The sequence below is a fragment of the Hypanus sabinus genome, chromosome 4, assembly GCF_030144855.1.
Source record: "Hypanus sabinus isolate sHypSab1 chromosome 4, sHypSab1.hap1, whole genome shotgun sequence".
NCBI classification, from domain to species: domain Eukaryota; kingdom Metazoa; phylum Chordata; class Chondrichthyes; order Myliobatiformes; family Dasyatidae; genus Hypanus; species Hypanus sabinus.
In genome coordinates this window covers 59,487,728-59,512,715 of record NC_082709.1, presented here as the reverse complement: position 1 = coordinate 59,512,715, position 24,988 = coordinate 59,487,728, and the positions used below count along the sequence as shown (strand labels likewise).

The 24,988-nt window shown below is 40.4% G+C and overlaps 1 protein-coding gene across 3 annotated transcripts in view; it reads left to right on the top strand.

Moving 5' to 3' along the window:
• The window catches only part of ube2g2 (ubiquitin-conjugating enzyme E2G 2 (UBC7 homolog, yeast)), a 58,163-nt gene extending 33,633 nt beyond the window's left edge, over window positions 1-24,530 (top strand). For 2 of the 3 annotated variants that reach the window (XM_059967194.1, XM_059967196.1), the window contains 3 exons: window positions 15,084-15,202; window positions 15,389-15,529; window positions 17,659-24,530. In XM_059967194.1, coding sequence (XP_059823177.1) covers window positions 15,084-15,202; window positions 15,389-15,529; window positions 17,659-17,771 — 373 coding nt within the window. In that variant the 3' untranslated portion in view covers window positions 17,772-24,530. Of the gene's footprint in view, window positions 1-12,285; window positions 12,369-15,083; window positions 15,203-15,388; window positions 15,530-17,658 lie in introns of those variants that run through there. The other variant, XM_059967195.1, reaches the window with a different exon arrangement.
• The last annotated feature ends 458 nt before the right edge of the window (window positions 24,531-24,988 follow it).

The following is a 24,988-nucleotide window of genomic DNA, read 5'->3' as shown; positions in this document are numbered from 1 at the left end:
CAGACTTCCCGAAGTGAGGCGTGGAATAGCATGGTAGGCATTTTTGATGGTGGTGTAGCAATGGTTCAGTGTGTTGTTTCCTCAGGTATTGCGAATGATCTGTTGATGGTAATTGCTTAGTGATTTTTTTCAGACTAGCCTGGTTAAAATCTCCCAAAACAATGGTGAAGGTGTTAGGATGCGCTGTTTCGTGCATGTTGATCCCATTGCTCAGATCATCTAAAGCCTGATTGACATTGGTGTAAGGTGGAATGTATACTGCTAATAAAATAACCCTGGAGAACTCCTGTGCTAGGTAAAAATAATGGCACTTAACTGCTAGATGTTCCAAGTCTGGTGAGCAGAATTGGGACAGCACTGATACACTTGTGCTCCAAGAAGAGTTGATCATGAGGCATATTCCTCCACCTCTGCTTTTGAGCGACTCTATAGATCTATCCTGATGGTGTATAGTAAACCTGTAGTTCTAAATCGCTGCATCCAGTATGGAAGGGGTTAACCAGGATTCCGTGAAACAAAGGACACACATGGTCCTAATATCCCTCTGATTCAGCACCCTAGCTCTGAGATCATTGATTTTATTCATCAGAGACTGCATGTTTGCCAGGAGTTTAAAACTCTTAAACTCACTTGTAACCCCGATCTACAGACACACTTCCTCCATGGGCGCTTCAATCCACGATCAGAGTTGTTTCCATCAGTTTTAAGCAGCGATAGTTCATTTAAACACATGAAGACTTCTTTGTTGACTGTACTGACCTTGGAAGCAGTTGTGTGTTTTTTAGCTGTATCAGGCTGAAACGAGAATATTTAACGTATCCATTGAGGGTACTGCAGCTACTCGAGTTGCCCCTAAGTATACATAGGATGGACCAAACTGCTGATTCGGAAAAGGTGTGTGCTTCATAATAAACTCTCAGTGGTGCTCCTTTGTGGCATTTTGTCAAACTGCTGTTCCCCCGACCTTGAACACCTAATGATCAAATGTCATCGGTTCTATTTACCAAGGGGATTCTCCTTCATGATCCTGACTGCAGTGTACATACCACCATTGGCCAACTATAATCAAGTGCTTGAGATACCACATGATACTGTCACCAAACAAGAAACAGTCTGCTCCGAGGATTCCAATCCCCAGGGATTCCAATCAGGCTTGTTTGAAGAGATCCATGCTCAGTTACAGTCAGCATAGAATCTGTAGCACCAGAGGTCCCACTGTAATACTAAGATAAGGAATGCCTACCATTCCACGCCCAAACCACATTTTGGGAAATCTGATCACCTGGCTGTCTTTCTCTTACCTGCATATCAGAATCAGATTCAGATTCAGTTTATTGTCATTTAGAAACCACAAATGCAATGCAGTTAAAAAATGAGACAACATTCCCCAGAATGATATACAAAAGCATATGACAAAACAGACTACACCGAAAATCAACGTAACGTTTGGCAATCCCCAATCCAGAGTCCGGAGAGGCTGCTGCGTATTAATATCGCGCTACTGTCTAGCACGTTCCCCGAAAAGGAGCTCCAAATCCATCAGATAAAAACGACCAAAAACTAAAGCTACAAGACCTACACAAAACCACATATAGTTATAACAGTGCAAACAATAGCATAATTGATAAAAAAAAACAGACTATGGGCACAGTAAAGATAGTCCAAGATGTTAAAGGACTGTAAGTTCAAAAGAAATCACCACAGTTTCCACAAGTCCCCAGGGTCCTGACAGACTCGCCATCCCGTGCCGGCGGCAGAAGGGAGTAACCCCGCTATGGACTTCCAAGGCCCCGCCCGACTCAGCCTCGCAGGCGCAGCACACAATGGAAGCTAAAGAGCAAGGCTCCAGAGATTAGGACAATAAAGAGGTGGTTGGTGGAGACAGGAGTGACTATGGGTTTGCTTTGAGTCGGTGGACTGGGCGGTATTCAAGGACTCATCTCAGGTTTGATTGAGTACACTATAGTTGTTATGGACTTGGTAAAAACAGTTGTAGACAAGTGTGTCCCCACAAAATCATTCAGAGTCTTTCCCCAATCAGAAACCCTGGATGAATCAAGAAATCCACAATCTGCTGAGGGCCAGATCAGAGGCACTCAAGTCTGGTGATTGAGAAAGTTACAGGAGGTACAGGTATGATCTCCAGAAAGCCATCTCACAGACAATGTGGCAGTTCGGGACTAAACTTGAATCAGTGAGGGATGCTCGACAGTTGTGACAGGGCTTCGCTTCCAGATGAGTTCAATGCTGGCATTGACTGTCAAAACATGGAGGAACCATCACAAGCTCCCTCTGCCCCCAATGATCCTGTGATTTCAGTCTCTGAGGCTGACGTGCACGCATCCTTCAGGAGGGTGAACTCACGAGAAGCCATCTGGCCCAGATGGTGTACCTGGCTGAGTCCTCAAGACCTGTGCTGATCAACTGGCTGAAGTGTTTACTGAGATCTTTAACCTCTCACTTTGACAGTATGAGGCACCCACTTGCTTCAAGCAACTTTCAATTATACTGACAGGTGCCTAAGAAGAAGGTGATAACCAGCCTCAATGACTATCATCCAGTAGCACTGTGATGAAGTGTTGAAGTGTTTTGAGAGGTTGGTGATGAAGCATATCAATTCCTGCCTGAGAAGTGACTTTGATCTGTTCCTATTTGCCTACCAGCACAAGAAGTCAATAGCTGATGCCATCTCATTTGTTCTTCACTCAACCCTGGAACATCTGGACAGCAAAGATGCATAAATCAGGATGCTCTTTATTGACTACAGCATTTGACACCATCGTCCTCTCAAAACTAATCAATAAGCTTCTCAATACCTCCTTATGCAATTGATCCTTGATTTCTTCACTTGCAGACTTCAGTCATTTCAAATTGACAACAACATCTCTGCAATCTCCATCAGCACAGGTGCACCTGAAGTCAGTGTACTTAGCCCCCTTCTCTACTCTCTTTACACTTATGACTGTGTGGCTGAACACAGCTCCAGTGTTTGTTGATATTAAAGGGTGATAACGAATCAGCATATAGGAGGGAGATTGGAAAATCTGGCTGAGTAGTGCCTCAGCTGACATTGAGTAAGGGGGTCAGCAAGAACAAGGAGCTGGTTATTGACTTCAGGAGGAGGAATCCAGTGGTCCAGAGGCTACTCCTCAAAGTATCAGAGGTGGAGAGGGTCAATAACTTGGTGGTCCTCCATGGTGGTGTTATTTCAGAGGTCCTGTCCTAAGCACTGTATGTATGACCAATTACAAAGAAAGCATGATAGCACCTCTATTTCCTTCGGAGTTTGTGAAGATTCGACATGTTACAGTACCTAAAACTTAGACAAACTTCTGTAGCTGACTGGTGGAGAGTATGTTGATCGGCTGTATCACAGCTTGGTATGGAAACACCAATGCTCTTGAAAAGAAAATCCTACAAGAAGTATTGGATATGGCCCAGTCTGTTATGGGTTAAACCCTCCCCATCATTGAGCACATATACATGAAATACTGTCGTGGGAAAGCAGTGTATGCCATCATAGATCCTCAACACCCATTATTTATCATTATTATTATTATTTCTTTCTTTTTCTACTTGCACAATTTATTGTCTTTTATACACTCAGTTGGTGCAGTCTTACGTTGATCCTATTATGATTATTGGATTTTATTCCCCCAAGGAAATTAATAAGACCATAAGATATTGGCCCATTGGGTCTGCTCCACCATTTCATCACAGCAGATCCAGTTTTCCTGTCAGCCCCAATCTCCTGCCTTCTCCCTGTGACCCTTCATGCCCTGACCAATCAAAAATCTATCAACCTCTGCTTTAAATATACATAAAGACTTTGTCGCCATAGCTGCCTGTGGCAAAGAACTCCACAGGTTCACCACTCTCTGACTAAATAAATTCCTCCTCATCTCCATTCTTAAAGGATGCCCCTCTATTCTGAGGCTGTGTCCTCTAGTCTTACACTCTCCCACCTCAGGAAACATTTTCTTCACATCCACTTTATCAAGGCCTTTCACCATTCAATAGGTTTCAATGAGGTCACCCCTCATTCTTCTGAATTCCAGTGAGTACAGGTCCAGAGCCATCAAATGTTCTTCATGTGACAAGCCATTCAATCCTGGAATCATTTCATGAACCTCCTTTGAACCCTCTCCAGTTTCAGCACATCCTTTCTAAGATAAATATCCCAAAGTTGCTCGCAATACTCCAAATAAGACCTCACTAGAGCTTTATAAAGTCTCAACATTACATCCTTGCTTTTATATTTTCGTCTTCTTGAAATGAATGCTAACACTGCATTTGCTTTCCTCACCACAGACTCAACCTGTAAATTAACCTTTAGGGAATCCTGCACAAGGACTCCCAAGTCCCTTTGCATCTCAGATTTTTGTATTTTCTCTCCATTTAGAGAATAGTCAACCCTTTAATTTCTTCTACCAAAGTGCATGACCATAGACTTTCTGACACTGTATTCCATCTGTTATTTCCTTGCCCATTCTCCTAATCTAAATCCATCAGTCCCTACACAGGCTCCTGTGCAACACCACTAGTCACCGGCAACCAGTCAGAAAAGGCTCCCTTTATTCCCACTCTTTGCCTCTTGCCAATCAGCCACTGCTTTGTCCATGCTAGAATCTTTCCTGTAATACCATGGGCCTGCAGTTTGTTAAGTAGCTTCATGTGTGGCACCTTGTCAAAGGCCTTCTGAAAATCCAAGTACACTTCAACCGATTGTCCTTTGTCTATATTGCTTGTTACTACTTCAAAGAATTCCAGCAGATATGTCAGGCAAGATTTTCACTTGAGAAAACCATGCTGACTATTGCTTATTTTATTATGTGCCTCCAAGTACCCTGAGACCTCATCCTTAATAATCAACTCCAACATCTTCCCAACCACTGAGGTCGGACTAACTGACCTGTGGTTTCCTTTCTTCTGCCTCTCTCCCTTCTTGAAGAGTGGAGTGACATTTATAATCTGTAACAATCTCAGGTTTTTAATATAGTGACATATTTGTACTTCGATAATACATTTACTTTGAACCGTATCAGACGGTACATTACAGGAGCTTAATATGCATTTCTTTTGAGATAACTTTTGTCCTTCTTTATCTTCAAGGTGCCAGTCACCTTCGATCTACAAATAATGCCACAGAATCTTTTCCATTCATTGGCAACACTTGTGCTTTGGTGCAGTGTTTCACCAAAAATCATGTCAAGAGAATCACGGTGACATGAGATATGAAGCCTACATGATTAGTTTGGCAAAAGTAAAGCTAATGGGAATCATATATGGAAAGTAATTAGTATTTTGCCTTTTTCCTTTGCTGTTCTGCAATCCCTGAAGGTTTTGCTGAAAATGTTTGTTTTATTGAATCTGATGCCACTTCAGATAGTGAGTCATAATGCTTCACAATAAGTTTTCAACAAATCACTGTTCTGCCACTTACCTTACATTGGTGGCTTCCAGCAAGTTGCCAGCTCTCAAGATGGCAGTAAAGCTGTGCTAAAGAGCCTGCAGATTGGTCATTGGCTCACATTGACTATTGAGTACCCATTTATGCTAATCCCATTTTATCTTCTCCATTTTCCCCTCAGATTCAGGAGTTTCGTACTCATTCCTTTGGGGTTAATCCCATCTCCAATTCTATTGCTCACCTACAAACTAGAGACAGTTTGTCTCCTAACACACATGTCTTTGGGATGAACGTATAACACTATGGGAAGAAAGCTGAGCACCTAGATAAATTCCATCCAGTCAAAGGAACAGGATGAAAACTGCACATAGAAAGCACCAGCGAACAGTATTGAACCACTGTTGCTGGAGCTGTGTGACAGTAGCTCTACTAATTGGGCTTTTTGTAAACTTTTCATTTATAAAGGCATGCTTAATGTTGACATTTTGTCAGAGTAGTATGTTAAAGGGGCGAGAGAGAGAGAGAGAGAGAGAGAGAGAGAGAGAGAGAATCAGACTCCAAGGCACAAAGTGATCTCTCTATTGTCCGTGAGAAGTTATCCTTGGTATTCTGGTCAATATTTATTTTTAAGAAGTATTATCTACTCATCTTCCAGTAGGCGGCGTGGCACACGACAGCAGCGGCCTTTTCGGATCTGGTGCTACATTAATTTAGTATTTTAAGTTTAATCTTAAATTAAAATTTAATTTTAAGGCACAATTAGGGTTTCGGGCAATGGAGTGACTATCTACTGCTACAATACAGAGTTCGCGCAAAAACAAACCTTCATGAAAATCTGCTGGGTACATCACACGGCCTTGGCTTGCTGAGGGAATCGGGCCTGCAGTCCTTGGAGTCACTTGATACCGGTGGCCGGAGTTGGGGACGGTGTGCAAGGAAGCGGAAGCAAGGCGAGCGGGCAGGAGAATTTCCATGCCAGGAAAAAAATCAAGCCCAAGCTGGCCGGCCCTCCCGTCCATTCTGCTCTCAAATGGACATTAAATTGGACTACATCTGTGACAACAAAGTACTCGGTGGTAGTACAGAAACGGGCAGAATTCCGGGCACCGCCATTCAGCTGATTATTTATGTAACAGATTTTCCCCCAAGCCATCGGACTACTGACCTCTGCTGTGCCTATTGTCTTGTTTATTATTTATTGTAATGCCTACACTGTACTGTGTACTTTATGCAGTCCTGTGTAGGTCTGTAGTCTAGTGTAGTTTGTGTGTTGGTTTACGTAGTTCAGTGTAGTTTTTGTATTGTTCATGTAGCACCACGGTCTTGAAAAACGTTGTCTCATTTTTACTGTGTACTGTACCAGCAGTTATGGTTGAAACAACAATAAAAAGCAACTTGACTTCATGTTGCTGTTTCTGGAACCTTCCTTTTGAATGTAAATAATTTTGAGTGATCTGAGCCTATATTTAAAAAATATAAAAATGCTAATCGTTTTCCTTCCATCTTTAATTGATCAGAAACTACCTCCATTTCCATTTTGAACTACCCTTTTAGAGTTTCACTTGTTTCAGCATCAAACTAAGCAGACAAGTCATAAACAAGTCATAAACCATATTTCACCTTCAGGTTAGACTCTGCAAAGCAGACAGGATCAGTGCCAATAAGCCTGACCAAAGGCAGTGGTTTATTTTGTTTGAAATTGTTCTGCAAATCTCTCTTTTGTATGCTTGCAGATGGAATGAATTGGATTAGATAAATTTAGTGGTTCATTGTATTTGTCCTAAGGGCATAAACTTTCTCTAATCATTTATTTTGATTTGTTATAAAATAGAATTGATTGTCATATGACACCTCAGCATTGTGGAAGTTTTATTGCATGAAGAATGGGCAGGTGGCACAGCCTGGCTAAACCAGACATTTTGATCTTTACCAAACTTCAGTGCTCTTTTATTTCCCTCAACCCTCACCCCTCCCCCCACACACACAAGAAAATCCCATTGGCCCTTTGTGGAAATTTTGGGAGGGTTGCAGAAGACTGGAAAATAGCCAGTGGGATTCTCCTGTTCAAAAACAGAGGAAGACAGAAGGTAGGGAATGAGGGGCCAGTTTAATGTCTTTTGTTAGCAAGATGAGAGAGTCATCAATCAAAGGGAATTGCTAATCATATAGGAAAGCTCAATATAATCAACCTTGTCAATATGGTTTTATGAAATATATGCTCAAATTCTTTAAGAATGAGGCAGGAATATTTGATGGAGGGAAACCTGTAGATGTGATGTAAGTTACTTGACAAGAGGCTGATTCATAAAAGCCCAAGATATTGGAGGAAGTGTGTTAGCATGGGTCGAAAAACAGTTGCTGGAGGGTGTAACAAGTGTAAGGATCAGTTCTTGGCTCTCAATTGTTTAACGCCTGAAAGAAAATGAATCTCAGCCGTTGTATGTGGTGACGTATACATACTTCAATAATACATTTACTTTGAACTTTGAATTTAATTTCTTAGTGGGGGGGAATAAAATGTAAGGTTTCCAAGTGTGTTGCTGATATTATGAAATAGTGGAGCACATGTTCTAATCAGGGCATTAATTTGCACAATAGGATATAGATAATTTGAGCGATTAAACTAAAATTTAATCCTAATTAATTTTATCTGAATTAAAGTACTTTTATCTCAATTAAATAAAAAAAGTTTAATCTAAACCTGGCAATTTAAGTTTAATATGGAGGAGTGAGAGGTTTTGTGCTTTGATTAGAGGCATTAAAAAGGTTATAAAGTTCAGAGAGATTTCGGTGTTCAAGTGCATGAATGTCAAAAAGACAAATTCATTAAGTAGTTAAGGCAAACAGCATTTTGGTCTTTATTGCAAAGGGGTTAGATTTTAAAACTAGGGAAGTTTAATAACAATTGTGTGGGGTGTTGGTGACATTACACCTGAAATACTGTACACGGATTTGGTCTTTTCTGTTCAAAGGAAAGGAAGCAGCATTGAAAGCAGTCTAAAAGAAGTTCACAAGAAAAAATCTCAGGATGAGAGTGTTGTCTTGTTGAAAGAGACTAGACAGTGTAGGGCTGCATTTTTTGGAGTTTAGAAGAATGAGAAATTACCCTATTCAAATGTAAAAAATCTCAAGGGGATTGACAGAATAGTTGCTGAGGTATTTCCACTGCTGGGAGAGTCACGATCAAAGGAAACGGGCTACCAAGTAAGGGGTTGGTCATTTTTTTTCTCTCTCAAAAGTTAGTGAATTTCTAGAATTCCCTTTCTCACCTGCCCCACCTCACCTCCATTCCCTCCTCCCCCAGTCATGCCATAACTTATACTTAAAGTGGGTTTAGATAAATATTTGAAAGATCTACGAATGGAGAGTTATGGGCAACTGACACAAAAGAGTAGTTGAGGCCAGCATGGATCAGCCGTGACCATATTGAATGGTAGGGCATGACTGAGGACTTGGTGGTTTACTATTTCCTTGTGCTGTTGTAAAAGGGAGCAAGTCATCTTCATATAATGTTATAATACTGCAATTTACATGCATAAAATGAATTGAACTTGTGGAATTCCCCAGCTATTTGGCTCACATTTGAGACTGTGGATGATTAATAATTTTCAACTCTGTTATTACAAACATAAACGAGGGGTTAAGGTAGATGAATATGCAATTATCCATTCTGCAGTCTCGTCAAAGGCTGTTTACCTGATTCTACGAATTTGGTTTCCTTGTGTTTAGTTAGACAAATATCTAGAGTTCCTGGTCTGATTCCAGGTTCTAATTTGAAACTCTAGTAGCACTCCAGTTGATCTTGGCTACTTTGAGTGACCCAGGCTGAGCTTTTGCAAAACACAAAATGCCGGAGGAACTCAGCAGGTCAGGCAGCATCTGTTGAGAGGAATAAACAGAGCAGTAGTACATGCTGGCAGATGATAGGTAAAACCAGATAAGAGGGAATGTGGGTGGGCAGGGGAGGGGTGATGAAGTAAGAAGCTGGGAGGTGATAGGTGGAAAAGTTAAGGGCTGAAGAAGGGAGAATCTGACAGGAGTGTGGACCATGGGATAAAGGGAAGGAGGAGGGGCACCAGAGGGAGGTGGTGGGCAGGTGGGGAGAAAAGAAGGGGTAATAGCAGAGCCAGAATGGTAAAAGAGAGAAGAGGGAGGGGAGAGAAATTACTGGAAACTAGAGAAATTGATGTTCTTGCTATCAGGTTGAATGTTGAAGGAATATGAAGTGTTGCTCCCCCAACCTGAGTGTGTCCTCACTGTGGCAGTGGAGGAAGCCATGGACTGAAATGTCAGAATCAGAATCAGGTTTCATATCACCGGCATACGTCGTGAAATTTGTTAACTTAGCAGCAACAGTTCAATGCAATGCATGAAAATATAGGGAAAAATATATCAATTACAGTAAGTGTGGGTATGTACAAATTTCATGACATAAGATGGTGATATTAAACCTGATTCTGTGTGCGTGTGTGTGTGAGTGTGTACACACACACACACACACACACACACACACATACACACACACTATACTGAAGAGTTAAAAATAGTGCAAAAACAGAAATGATAAAGTGAGGTAGTGTTCATGGGTTTGATGTCCATTTAGAAATCAAATGGCAGAGGGCAAGAAGCTATACCTGTATACCTGAATTGCTGAGTGTGAGCCTTCAGGCTTCTGTACCTCCTTCCTGATGGTAACAATGAGAAAAAGACATGTCCTGGGTGATGGGGGTCCTGAATAATGGATGCTGCCTTTCTGAGGCATTGCTCCTTGAAGACATCTTGGATATTATGGAGACTAGTATCCATGATGGAGCTGACTAATTTTACAACATTCTGTTGCTTCTTTTTGATCATGTGCAATAGCAACCCCCCACCACCATACCAGACAGTGATGTAGCTTATCAGAATATTCACCACAACACATCTGTAGAAGTGTTTTGAGTGTTTTAGGTGACAAACAAATCTTCTCAAGCTCTTAATGAGACATAGCTGCTGTCTTGCCTTCTTTATAGCTGAATCGATATGTTGGGACCAGGTTAGATCCTCAGATAGCTTGACGCCCAGGAGCTTGAAATTGCTCATTCTTTCCACTTCTAATCCCTCTCTGAGATTAGTTCGTGTTCCCTCATCCTATCCTTTCTGAAGTCCACAATCAGTTCTTTGGTTTTACTGACGTTAAGTGCAAGGTTATTGCTGCGACACCACTCAACTAGCTGGTATATCTCGCTTCTGCCTGGGGCGTCTTCAGTGCAAACTCAATGTGGCACAGTTCAAAATTGGAATGGGAGGTAAAATTAAAATGGGTGAATTTCCTTGAAAAGAAATTCGGTTTGACTTTATATGAACAAAAAAAATCATAATAATTTGAATAGGAGCGAACTGTTTTTAATTATTCTTGAAATTAGAACTGTTGTCTGCAATTGGAGTAAAGGGGTGTCTGAGATGACTGAGTGGAAAGAATGCAGTTAATAAGAGAGTGTGCTTGGTTCTTAAACAAAATGAATATCAAAGGCACTGGTTAAGCTTGTTAAACCCATGGTTAGCTTTTAAAGTGAGCTTTATTTACAGTAATAGTAATTTGAGATGTTTGAAGTATGTGTCTCTGTAAGAGTGGGAAGGCTTTCCTGTAATGAACTCCGATTAGGCCCCATTTAGAATACTGTGCTCATTTCTGGATAGTGTGTTGGAGGAAATTCAGTGCAAATTGACCAGAATTACTCCAAAGCCTAAAGATTAAATTATGAAAGCACTTTTCCTGGATAGTCTGAATGGGATGTTTTGCACATTTAAAGGATATGGCAAGATTGATGGAAATTATTTTGTCTTGTGGGTAAATCCAGAATAAGCATAGCTATAAAAGGGAGCTGGCTACTCTGGTGATGGCTGGAAATATCTTCACAGAACTTAACTTACTTTTTCCAAAAATACAATTGTTGTTGTTGTTGTTGGGGGTCATTGTACAATTCTGCAAGTGAAATTAATTGAGTGTTCCTGGGTGAAAGTATGGAGACCTTGAAGACTAGTGGGTGGGATTAAGATACAGTGAGCCATGATTTAATTGAGGGGCTTGTGCTGAATGGCCATGTTTGAGTAGAAAAGATGTGCCACCAAATATAGGCCAGTGTAAATGCACAGATTTTTTATCAAATGTTCAAATTATAAATAAATATAGGCAGAATAGGGGTGAAAGAATGAATGCCATGTTCTTAATCCTGTGGAGTGCAGGGGTAAATTGAATGGTGTACATGCATTGAACTGCATTTGCCTGTGTACATGTGGACTAGCCGGGAGTATTTGTGTACTTTGCTTACACTTGTTGCAGATGTTTACTTAGCAATTGATCATTTGTCCTGGCAATCATTCTAAATACAAAAGTTCAAATTATATTTTATACAACCCTCATTAATAATAATTCTTCCATTGGAAAGAAACATGCTGCTGCTGTTTTAGAAAGCTGTAGGACGGTGTTGCATTAGCACAATGCAAGCTAATTCAAGCTGTGAATCCAGACTTCCCTTTTTTCCTAATATCTTGCCATTTTCCCTTGACCTAATCATCTGCTCCCAAAGATCTTGAAATCAATGGCTACAGAAATTAGGTGCATTGGATTTTGGTAAATCACAGCAGATAACAAAACTATCTTGTTTTACTTGAAGAAAGATTAAGAGATTAAAAACAAGAAATTATAGACTAGTTAGCCTGATCTTTCATTAGGAAAATACTGGAATCCATTATTAAGGAAGTAGTAACTGAGAATATGGAGATGTCTTTAAAAAAAAAGTAATTATGATTAATTAAAAACATGAGGGAGCTTAATAAATGTTAAATGAAAACAAAATAATTTGGAAGTAAAATTTGTTTCCCTTTTGTCTTCTAAGCTAGAATATTACTTAAGCCAGTGGTGGGGGATGGTGGTCTCTGGTCTCATACCAATCCTTGCTGTTGGAGGGCTTTGGAGGTAACTGCTTTCCCGTCCAGTGTAATTCTCAACGTGACTAGATTGTTTAGCTGTGAAATGTTGCAACAATTTGTGCTTTCAAATCTATCAAGTCTGGGGCTTGCAGAGTGCAATCCAGAAGTGAAAGATCATCAAGCTGCTATTTTGGGTTTCTCTTGCTCATTTCTTCTCCCCTCTCCCCACTCCCACCCACCTACCTGGCGGGAGCAAAGAATGTTGGGAATGGCAAGGATGGAGTGCCACGGGAAGGTGGCAGAGGAGTGCCAGGTTGGGGGAAGGGGGTGGCACGGGTGCAAACTCACCCAGCCCTAAGACATCAGGCAAGGTCATTTAATTCCAAACAATTGATTAATTGATCATTGCAAAATGTCCCTCTGGTGCTCCCCATTCTCTCCCCTTTCCCTTCCTCTTGTCCCAACCATTACTCCCCTCTCCCTGCCTCCTTTTCACTCTCAGTCCACAGTAGAGACTCATTTTTTTGTGGCAACAGCATAGTGCATCACGTAAAATTACTACAGTACTGTGCACAAGTCTTGGGCACCCTACCTATGTATATGTGCCTAAGACTTATGCACAGTATTTTTTAGACTGCCTGAACTTGCTAAGTATTTCCAGCATTTTGTGTAATCTATACTAACAATCAGTTATTGCTCCTGAGATGTCACTGTGAGCAAAATAGATTTTGCTCTCCTTTGGTAAATCAGTGACTACTATTCTAAAAATGCTTGAGCAGAAAACAAAATGCTGTCAGTCCAGATGAAGGTTTCGACCTGAAGCCCATTTCCCTCCACAAGTGCTGCGAGATCCACTGAGTTCCTTAAGCATTTTGATTTTTGCTCCAGATTCCATCATCTGTAGTCTCTCGTGTTTTCAAACAAATGCTTCATTGGGTGTAAGTTGCTTGGGCATGGCAGTGAAGGGTGCTTCAGAAATTCACATTTCTTTGACCATCATGGTGGTCAATGTTAATACTGTTATGATCAAACAGAACTTTAGATAAATAAGCTTCTGATGATGTTTGAGGTGTAAATATATAATATGCCAAAATTTCTCACAATGCCCTCGGAACAATATAATGCTGTTTTTGACTCTCAGTTTTTGGAAGGATATTAATCATGACTCATTATCTCATAAGAATTGCCTCTCCAACAATACAGTACTTTGAAGTTCCATTGAGAATGCTACTTCAAACTAATACTGAGGATCATGGGCATTACAGTGGCGGTTCTGTTTCTGAAACTAATTAGAGGCTCACTACTGGACAACGTGTTGAATGTGGACATAGTCTCTGTAATAGCCCCCACAGTAGGATATCTAAGTGGCTCTCCCTGTTTAGTTGCAAAAATAATTGTAAAAGTATGAAATTTTCCATTGGGAGAGCAAAAAATTGGGAGTACTGATACTTTATTGGGAATACAACCACCTGGGAGTGCTGATACTTTATAGAAATTATTGTGATTATGGAGTGATTCCAAAAAAGATTGACAAATATCACAACTGTAATGAAATACTTATCAAGAAAGGATGAACATTCACCTGAAAGCTAAGAGATAGATATCTTTCAAAAATCAAAACATTGTGAGCATATAGTTTCCATTCGTGGGAAAAAACAAAATTAGATTGATAATCAGCAAGAATAGGAGAGTCTAAGAGAATTTATTTATCCATAAAGTTATGAGAATATGTAAATCATTAAGTTGAAATAATTAGAGTAGATACATGGAAGAGGAATCTAGATAGGACAGCGTTGTGCTAATAGTTGAAGAATGGGGTTAAGTTTGTTGATCATAAATACCACCTTGAAGTATTGGTGTCAAATGCCTTTGTGCTGTATATTGTAAGAAATGAAAATTTCTCTGGACTGAATTTTTTAATGCAAAGCTTGAACATAACTGCACACGATTGTTGGTTTTCGCAGCATTTTGCTAACATTCTGTCTTCAAAATGACAAAAACATGATATTCTTAACTAGATGGTATTTTGAAAGGTTGTAATGAAATACTTGTGCTTTTCTATTAGTCCTGTTAAATGAAATACTTGAGTTTTATTTGTGTTCTTCCTTTGTCTGTCCTGTGCATTGCTTCTCTGTTCACGTATAGGTGCTTTAATTTGGTAAATTGTTTTATTATCACATGTACTGAGGTACAGTGACAAACTTTGTTTTGAATGCCATCCATACTGATTTTTTTTATCACATCATTACATTGAGGTAGTATGAGGGAAAAAGAAAACAGAATGCAGAATATAGTATCACAATTCATGTTTTCACCATTCTTTCATGGTCTCTCCTGCAAGCCTACTAAAGTAAAAGATCTGGAGACCATTCAATTATAATACTTATCCAAGTAACTCCAAGTTCAGAACTGGATCTAGATCAAGCTGGAAGAGGGTTGGAAACCATTGAGGTTATTAATACAATTTGTGAATGGCAATTTCAAATGAAAAACAAAAGACAATGTTCTCCTTAAAACAGGAGTGAGAGATTGTATAGGTCCTTAAATTGAATAATTCTGAGAGATAGGGTCACTCTTTTGACATTTTGCTTTAATGATCTTCTGAACCTCAAGGAGACTAAGCATGATCTTGTTCTATTAAAACGTCATCTCATTGTGGTTGACTCCCAGTAGCTTTAAATAAGGGCGGAATAGTAGGAATGGATATGATCCATGTGAATGATTCATGTGCCATTAATCTGACTGCCTATTTGTTCAATAGGGGTCCTGAGGACACATGTTTCGAAGGTGGTGTGTTTCCAGCGATACTAAGTTTTCCACATGATTACCCACTGAGTCCACCAAAAATGCGTTTCACAGGAGAAATGTTTCATCCAAATGGTAAGCAATTGTTTTTACATGATCCAATGGCTTCTGCTTATTACTAGGAAAAGTTCACTGAACTCTTTCCTGTTTAAGCAGGAATCTATACAATGGGACGATTTAATAAATTAGGACATTCATGTATGCTGTGGATTTTTTCAAAGAGACTTCCTTTTATATTTGATCATTGATTTATTGCTACAGTTTACCCCGATGGAAGAGTTTGCATCTCAATTCTACATGCGCCGGGTGACGACCCTATGGGATATGAAAGCAGTGCAGAGCGATGGAGTCCTGTTCAGAGTGTTGAGAAGATTCTCCTGTCTGTTGTCAGCATGCTGGCAGGTAGAGCTCTAATGGCTACGGTATTAAACATGATCAGAGAGAGCATCACACGTTGTTTCTAGATAGTTTATGTGATTTTGAATTTATAAAATGATTTTCTCCTCAGATGTCAATCTCTTCTTCATATCTAGCATTATAATTTAGCTGTCCTTTGCCAGCCTTTTTTCCTTGGAAACTTTCAGCCATCTCTGTCCTCCATTACCTCTCCCAAATCCTTGAATAAAGTTCAAATTAAATTTATTAACAAAACACATACATGTCACCATATACAACCTTGAGATTCATTTTCATGTGGGCATATTCAATAAATCCATAATAGAATAATAACCATAGCAAACTACATCAACATTGGTGTTCAACCAATGTGCAAAAGACAACAGACTCTGCTAATACCAAAAAAACCGAAGAAATAATAAAAATAGTATATAAATAAATAAGCAATAAGTATCATGAACATGAGATGAAGAGTCCTGTTCATTATTGTGGGAACGTTTCAGTGATGGGGCTAGTGAAGTTATCCCCTTTGGGTTAAGATCCTGATGATTGAGGTAATAACTGTTCCTGAGCCTGGTGGCATGAGTCCTGAGATTCCTGTACCACCACCTTGATGGCAGCAGTGAGAGAGAGCATGACCTGGGTGGTGAGGATCTTTGATGATGTATGCTGCTTTTCTATGACAGCATTTGGTGTAGCTGTGTTCAGTGACGGGGAGGATTTTACCTGTGATGGACTGGGCTGTTTCCAATACTCTTTGTAGGATTTTCCATTCGATGGCATTAGTGTTTCTGTACCAGGCTGTGATGCAGCTAGTCTATATACTCTCCACCACATATCTATAGAAGTTTGTCAAAATTTTAGATATCATGCTGAATCTTTGCAAAATCCTAATGAAGTAGAGGTGCTGTCATGCTTTCCTCGTGATTGCACTTGCATGCTGGGCCCAGAACAAGTTCTCTGAAATAATACCATGGAACTTAAAGTTGATGGCCCTCTCTACCTCTGATCCTCTGATGAGGACTGGCTCATAGACCTCTGGTTTCTTCCTCCTGAAGTCAATAATCAGCTCCTTGGTCTTACTGACATTGAGTAAGAAGTTATTGTTATGGCACCACTCAGCCTGATTTTCAATCTCCCTCCTATATGCTAAAATTCATCACCCCCTTCGATTCGCCCTATAACAGTGGTGAAATTAGCAGACTTGAATTTGAACAACCATTGGAGCTGTGCTTAGCACATAACCTGAGCTGATGGAGATTGTGGAGGAGATGCTGTTGCCAATCCAAAATGACTGGGGTCTGAATGTGAGGAAATTGAGGATCCTATTGATTAGTTTTGAGAGGATGATAATAAAGAGCATCCTAATATATGCATATTTGCTGTCAAGATATGCTTGCACTGGCCCTTTGAACTAGTTAGTCCCAAGTTTGTTTTCCTCCCTCTCCGCTCTGTTTGTCCAGTACCCATGAAAACTTGACTTTTCAAGTATGTATCCAATTTTCAATTCAAAGTTATTACTGAACCTACTTCTTTCGTCCTTTCAGGTATCAGTACATTCTGGATCACAACCAGCTCACTACCAACCCTTCCATAGACTGTTAATGCCCTCTATCAAACCCATTCATGAGTTTCAATAAGTATATTTAATGTCAGAGAAATGTATACAATATACAAAACACAAACTACACTGCAGATGCTGTGGTCAAATCAACACATACAAACAAGCTGGATGAACTCAGCAGGTCGGGCAGCATCCGTTGCAGCGTGCAGTCAACAGACGCTGTCCGACCTGCTGAGTTCATCCGGCTTGTTTATACAATATAGAACCTGAAATTCTTTTTTTTTAACCTGAAAATGAGTTTAAATAAGTCTGTTAAATCTCTTCATGGCCATTTTGCAACTAGATCTCCCCCCTACACTATGCAATGTCATGCTATGTCATCTTTCCTAAAGGTCAGGTGATCAAAAGAATGCAACACCTCAGCTTTGATCTCTGTTGACAGTATAAAGATATACTTGTTTCCTTGCTTTTTGTATACTATACAGTCACCTTTCTAGATGTGCAATTGTTATAATTTTATTCATTTTACATCTAACCTTTCTTCCCCCCCCCCCCCCCCCCACCCACACAGAGCCGAATGATGAAAGTGGGGCCAATGTGGATGCCTCGAAGATGTGGCGAGATGACCGGGTACAGTTCTGCAAAATTGCCCAGCAAACTGTGCGAAAATCCCTTGGTCTGTGATTAGAAAGACCTTCAATTGTCTGGGGATCGTCTGCAATATTTAATGGTTCTTTGCACAATGCAGTTTATTTTCTGCTATGCATATCAGAGGATAAAGTTAAGATCATCCTTTTTTCTTTGGTGTTAGGATTTACTTGGCCTCCTGTTAAAACTTCACGAAACTGAGTAGCTTTTATTCCTGAAATAGTGTTGTTTTGTCTTCCATTTTGGATGCAGGTAGTTTGAATTTACTTTGAACTGGAGGTAAAAATAACTGCTGCAAAAAAAAAACAATTGGTAACATGAGTTTTGTTTCTCCTAAATATTGCTGTAAATGGAGAAGGTATGATATTTCTGTTGGACACCTCTGCTCAATCCTGGAGACAGTGATGGGAACCAATTTGCTTCCTACTGTTTGATTAATCTGAATGCAGGCAATTTCAGATGTAGGAACAAACTGGATTTGTTTCCTCATATGAAGGAAGACTTCAAGTTTCTCTTGCCTGTTAGTGATGAGTGAGGTATGGTTTGACATTAGTAGCAATGGGATATAATTTACCCCAAGTGATGATTCTATTCTCCAGTTCCCATCCAGAATTTGCACAAAAAATTAAACCATCTGGTGGTTTTTAAGATGGATCTTTTCATGGTGAAAAATATATTTGCGCAAGAGAGCTTTATGAAATTAAATGCATGAAACTACATGAAACAGCAAATATTTGGTGTAAATCCCCTACAAACACTAATGCCATTTTTAGTACTTCTTTTACTACCAGCAGAGAAATCTGATGATGTGGAGGTATCTGCTTCCACTGGGTGTGGATGATGTAAGTGCGTGCGTGCACACATACACATGCATTCTGATGTGTTTAATGAATATTATGCTCTGCATGAAACAACTGTGCTTCTACTTCATATCCTTGACAAGACTTAGACAATACTCAGGCAAGTCCCATTCATGTCAAAGAAGTACCACACAATCGGAGAATGTAACCATTCAGTGTGGCATTACTGAACTTCTACCATCAACATCCTGAAGTGACCATTAACCAGAAACTGCACTGGACTAGAACTGAAATCCTGGCTACAAGTCAGAGGCTCATATCCTATGCTGATAGTCTTGGCCAACACCCCAAATTATTTTGGCCATCTTTAAGATGCAATTTGGAACTAAGATGAAATGTACTCTACTTGGTGGTAGTTACAAAGCTGAAGTAGCTTGATAGAGCAGCCCACAGATTTACACCGCGTCCACCACTCCAAACATTCCTTCCTTCCATTAGTTGTGCACAATGACACACACCATCTTTAAAATACTCTGTTGCTTATTCAAATTGCTCAATAGTACTCCACCAATGGGAGCAGACACATAGGAATGTCATCACCTGCAGGTTCCCCTCCAAACTGCACGCTGTCCTCTCAGAAGTATTAAGCCATTCTATCATCTCTGAGTCAAACTGGAATTTCTACCCTAACAACATAGTGGCAGTATCTTGCCTAGAGGGACTACAATGGTTGAGAAGATGAATCTTTCTCAAGGGGAATGATGGCCTTGCCTCTAAGGCCCACATTGTGAAAAATGCATTTTAGAAAATTGCTTAATGCTGTTTCCCACTTCCTCCTAGAAGTAACAGCATGCCTACCTTACTACGTAATAAAGAAGTTTCATTGGATAACTGAACGTTGTTGGTTGTATTCCGAATCTCATTTTTGAGAAGATGTGCCTCACTGTCACTTTCTCAATTCGATAGCAAATTGTTTTGATACTCTCTTCACAAACCACAACTAATTCTGAATACCTAGATTTTTTCTGTCTGTTTCTTCCATTTGATGTGTATACTGTGGTCATTTGGTAGTGTACCATTTGTTCCATTAGAGCAGCCTGTAATAGAAAGATGGAATAACTATTTTACTCTAACACTGGGACTTTAGAGGTAAAAGATTTTTGTTTTAAAAGCAAAGGCAACAAGCATGCCGTCATGTGCTTGGAATAGCTTCCAGGCAGTGGTGATGCTGGTTCTGAATTATCTAACGTACAAGTGACTGGTAGGTATGGGACCACTCTCCAATTCCCAATCTGACTCCCAACACAAGTTGTAAAGAATTACAGGTAAGTTGTAGCATTAACACATTGCAGCCCTTCATATTTCATCTCTCCCTATAGCCTTCTGATGATCATGTCCTGCAAATTCATGTACAACTTAATTAAATGCAACTGTGCTCCTCTTCTCAACTGCATAAGATAGCATGTTGTCCATTTTGGATAAAGGAATTTCTTGTTATAATTAGTGTGCCATGACATTCTGCAGTTGGCCTAAGGCACGCTGAACCTGAATGAAGTGAGTTTCGTTCTGCAACTTAACTGTCTCATTATTTCAGATCTGTATGTCTTCTATTTCTCTGGTAGTGAAATCTGTGCCCTTGATGACCTAAAATATCATAGCAATAATTATTTTGTGTTGGTGCTGACATTTAAATCTTTCACTCTTTTCTTATTTTCAGAGGCCACTTAGGCAGCACTTGGGCTTACTTGGCTGAGCAGTTGAAAAATAATGAATGCACAAGTGGTATGCGATTCAGAGATTGAAATATCAGGCAATCATTGTCGGAATTCCAGTATCAGAAAGTAATAGAATGACCACAATTTACAGCTCAGCTTCAGTGATGCTGATAATTGCTTGGAATAACATTAACAGCTGCAACCTGTAGACAGATTCATAGCATAGATTGATGGAACAGGCATTTGAATCTGCAGATTTAATGGTTAGGATTGTGAATACATTTTGCTCTCCATAGTTCTATGACTGATCCAAGTTGTAATGTGGGTTTTTTTAGGATTAATAACTGGATCTCTACAGTTATGCTTGATATATTCTGGAACCTTTATTCAGGTCAGTTGATGGAATTAAGAAAGAGTATTTATGCAAGCTAGCTTTGTATAGTTCCAACAAAAAAAGGTTCTCCACTACAAATTCCAGGTGCTCAGTGGGCTACATTATATGTTATTACCTTCGTGCTTGACTTCTTGTTTCACAGAAACAAGTCCTCTGAAAACGTGGACCACTTCCGTATCTCTGAAGCCACCTTTCAATGACAATGGACGTCAGAGATCTAAATTCACCATTGCTTCAAATTGGCAACAGCCTTTGGTTGATTTCAGGAAAAGGGAATCTGAAGACCAGGGCTTCAGATGTGGCACAAAATGCACAGTACAGTGAGCTCAAGGATTTATGTCTTTAAGTATTTCTGAGATGTGGATTATGCATAGCAGACACATCAAGGCACTGGAAAATTACCTCCAGTGTCTCCAAGTCTCTACCAAAACCTCTCAAATTCACTAGAAGGATATGCAAATCAACTTCTGTATTCTTTCCCAGACCAAGGTCCACTGCATCATCTTGCAGGTCTTGAACTCAATTCCCTAACTAATGAAGGCCAAAACACCATAAGCTATGTAACCACCATATCAACTAGTATGGCAACTTTGAGGGATCTATGAATGTGGACCCCAAGATCATTCTGATCCTCCAAACTGCTAAGAATCCTACCATCAACCCTTTACTCTGCTGCCTTGAAGTTTGACTTTCTTTGGAAAATCCTACAAAAAGTAGTGGATTCGGCACAGTCTGTCATGGGTAAAGCCCTGTCAACCATTGAGCACATCTACATGAAATGCTGCCATAGGAAAGCAGCATCCATCAGCAGCGGTCCCACCACGCAGGACGTGCTCTCTTCTCGCTGCTGCCATCGAGACAAAGGTACAAGAGCCTCAGGACTTGCACTGCCAGGCTGAGGAACAGTTACTACCCTTCAACCATCAGGCTCTTGAACAAAAAGGAATAACTTTACTCAACTTTACTTGCACCATCATTGAAAGGCTCCCACTTTCAAGGACCCTTCATTTCATGTTATTGATATTTATTTATATTTACACTTCCACAGTTTGTTGACTCAGGTTGAATGCTCAAGTTCAGTGGTCTTTCATTGGTTCTCCTGTAGTTACTATTCTGTAGATTTGTTGAGTATGCCCATAAGAAAATGAATCTCAGGGTTGTATCTGGTGATATTTATGTATTTTGATAAATACAGTTTACTTTGTACTCTGAACTTTGAGTGAAGGAGGATGAGAAGTGGCTTGATACAGGTGTATAAAATGATAAGAGGCATAGTTAGTGTGGACAGACAGAGACTTTTTCTCCAAGATGGAAATGGCTTATGTGAAGGGGGCATAATTTTAAGGAGATTGATGGAAAGTATAGGGGGGAGTGTTGGAGGTAGAGTTTTTTTACATAGATTTGTGGTTGTGTGGAATGTGCAGCCAGGGTTGGGGATAGAGACACATTTCAGAGACGCTTAGGTAGACACATGGATGAAAAGATGGAGGGATATGAGGGAGGAAAGCATTAGAATGAACTTAGAGTTTGTTAAAAGGTTGGTACAAAATCGTGGTTCAAAGGGTCTGTAATGTGCTGTAGTGTTCTATGTTTTATATCATGACGCACTGCAGAAGAAATTCAAAGTCGAAATTTACTGAAATAACAGGAGAAAGGCAAAATTTTAATGCCGAGCTCACACAAAACAAATTAATAATAAATTCACTGGCCAACCAGAGTGGAGAACTTCACTCACCCCAACACTGAACTGAGTCCACAACCTGTGGACTCACTTTCAAGAACGCAACAGTTCATCCTCTAAGTATTATTTATCTGTTTGTTTATTATTATTTCTTTTTGTATTTACACAATTTGCTGTTCTTTGCACATTGGTTGTCCGTCTTTGTGTGCAGTTTTTCATTGATTCCATTGTGTTTCTTTGTATTTACTGTGAATGCCTGCAAGAAACTAAATATTAGCGTAGTATATGGTGACACGTGTTTTGATGAATAAGTGTACTTTGAACTTTGAAATACATAACATCAAAATGTTTTGATGTTATTCCATGTCATGTAAAAGTGCTATTAATATCAAGTAAGTTTCAGGGAAGCAGGAACTGTGTTTTCCCACTCCATCAGGAAGGCAAAATGGGAGCGTTCTCAGAGAACTTACAACCATTGTCGTGTCTCTGTAACATCAGAGACACAAGGCACATGTAGCAGAGAATTCAGAGGATTACAGACTACAAGTCTACCCTGCCTGTTAGCAACCAGGGTGTCTCGCTCACCAACAGGCTGAATGTCCCTGACACCCGGTTTGATGCACAGAACAAAGTGCTGGCGAGGAAGGCACCCCTTCCCACCCCCACCCCCAGAGGAGCAGACAGACCTTCCAGCTGGCTGAAACTGAGGTGAGGAAGACCTTGGCCACAATCAACCTATGCAAAGCTATGGAGTCCGATAACATACCAGATCGAGTTCTGAAAAACTGCAGCCCAGCTAACTGAGGTGCTGCTGATATATTCCACCTCTCTCTAGAACAGGTGATTGTCCCCTTGGTTTACAAGGCAGCGACCATCATTGCAGTGCCAGAGAAGGTGACAGTAACCTACCTAAATGACAATTGTCCTGTGGCATTAACATCAACTATTATGAAATGCTTTGAGTGCTTGTCATGGGGTGTAATAAAGCTTTTCCCTCGGCTACGTAGGACCCCTACCAGTTTGCTTATCACTCAGATCGAACTACTGATGATGCCATAGCCTTTGCCCTCCACTCTGTCTAGTCCCACCTCGAAAATGGGGTCTCATATGTCAGGTTGCTGTTTATAGACTTGAGTCCGGTGTTTAACATCATACCCCGGAAACTGGTGGGGAAACTGTTCTCGATAGGTCTCAATGCCTCTCTCTGTAACTAGATCCTGGAATTATTACCAGAAAGGCCACAGTCAGAATGTGTGGCCAGCAAAGTCTCTAGTCGCATTATACTGAGCATTGGTGCTCCCCAGGTTGTGAGCTCAGCCTGTTGCTGATGCATGACTGTCGCAGGAGTCAGCTAATGTCGTACCATCAAGTTTGCAGATGACCCAACAGTGGCAGGCCTCATCAATAACGGTTATGAGTCAGAGTACAGAGAGAAAGTGGAGCAGCTGGAACAACCTCCGTCTGAACCAAGGAAATGAGAGAGTTAAATGCACCAAGTTCCTGGGAGTTGGCATCACGGACTACCTCACCTGGTTCCTCAATTTCACCTCCCTGAATAAGAAGGCACAGTAGCACCTCTACTTCCTGAGGAGATTGAGGCAAGTGAGATCTCTTCCACCCCCACCCCCCCATTCCTCATCTTAACTAAATTTTGCAGTAGCACCATTGACAGCATCCTGACAAACTGCATCTCCATCTGGTATGGGAGCAACAGAGCATCAGACGAGAAGACCATACAAAGGACTGTGAGAACAGCAGAGAGGATCATAGGGGTCTCTCTACAATCCATAGGGGATATTTATCAGAAGCACTGCATACCCAGAACCCTTAGCATTAAGGATCTCACCCATCCATCGAGCATTGTCTTTGACTTACTGCCATCACGCAGGAGACTCCAGTGCATTAAGACAAGATTAGTCAGAGTGGGAAACTGTTTCCTCCCTCAGGCCATTAGGCTTCTGAACTCCCGCCACGTCACACTTGAAGTGTCACCAGATAATTCATACTGTACCCTACAATATTTAATTTATGCACTTTACTTTGTTTATGCATAATTAATTTGTAGATTTAATGGTTATTTTCCCAAGTTATTGTGTGGTATACTGTATGTGTAATGTGTGCTTTACATCCTGGTAGAGAAATGTGGTTTGACAGTATACAGGTACTGTATATAGTTAAATGACAATAAACTTGAGTTGACTTGTTCTTATTGTTCCATTAAGTCTGATGTATGAATTATGCTTGATATCCTATTCATAATCCTAAATATTTGTTTCCATTACTAACTGGCATACAATGGGCGCAGTGCCAAACAAAAGAAAATCTGCAGATGCTGAAAATCCAAACAGCACACACAAGATGCTGGAGGAACTTCAGCAGGCCAGGCAGTATCTATGGAAAAATGTCAACTGTACTTTTTTCCATAGATGCTGCCTGGCCTGCTGAGTTTCTCCAGCACTGTGTGTGTGTGTTGCTTGGGTGTAGTGTGTACAATTTATAAATGCAATGCAGTCATTTGTTTAAGTTGCCTCAACAGCACTTCCCACACCCATGATCTCTACTGCTACAAAGAGCAGGGTATTGGGTTGCATGGGAACACCGCCAATAGTATGTTCCCCGTTAAGTTGCACACCAGCCTGACTTGTAAATATATTGCCATTCGT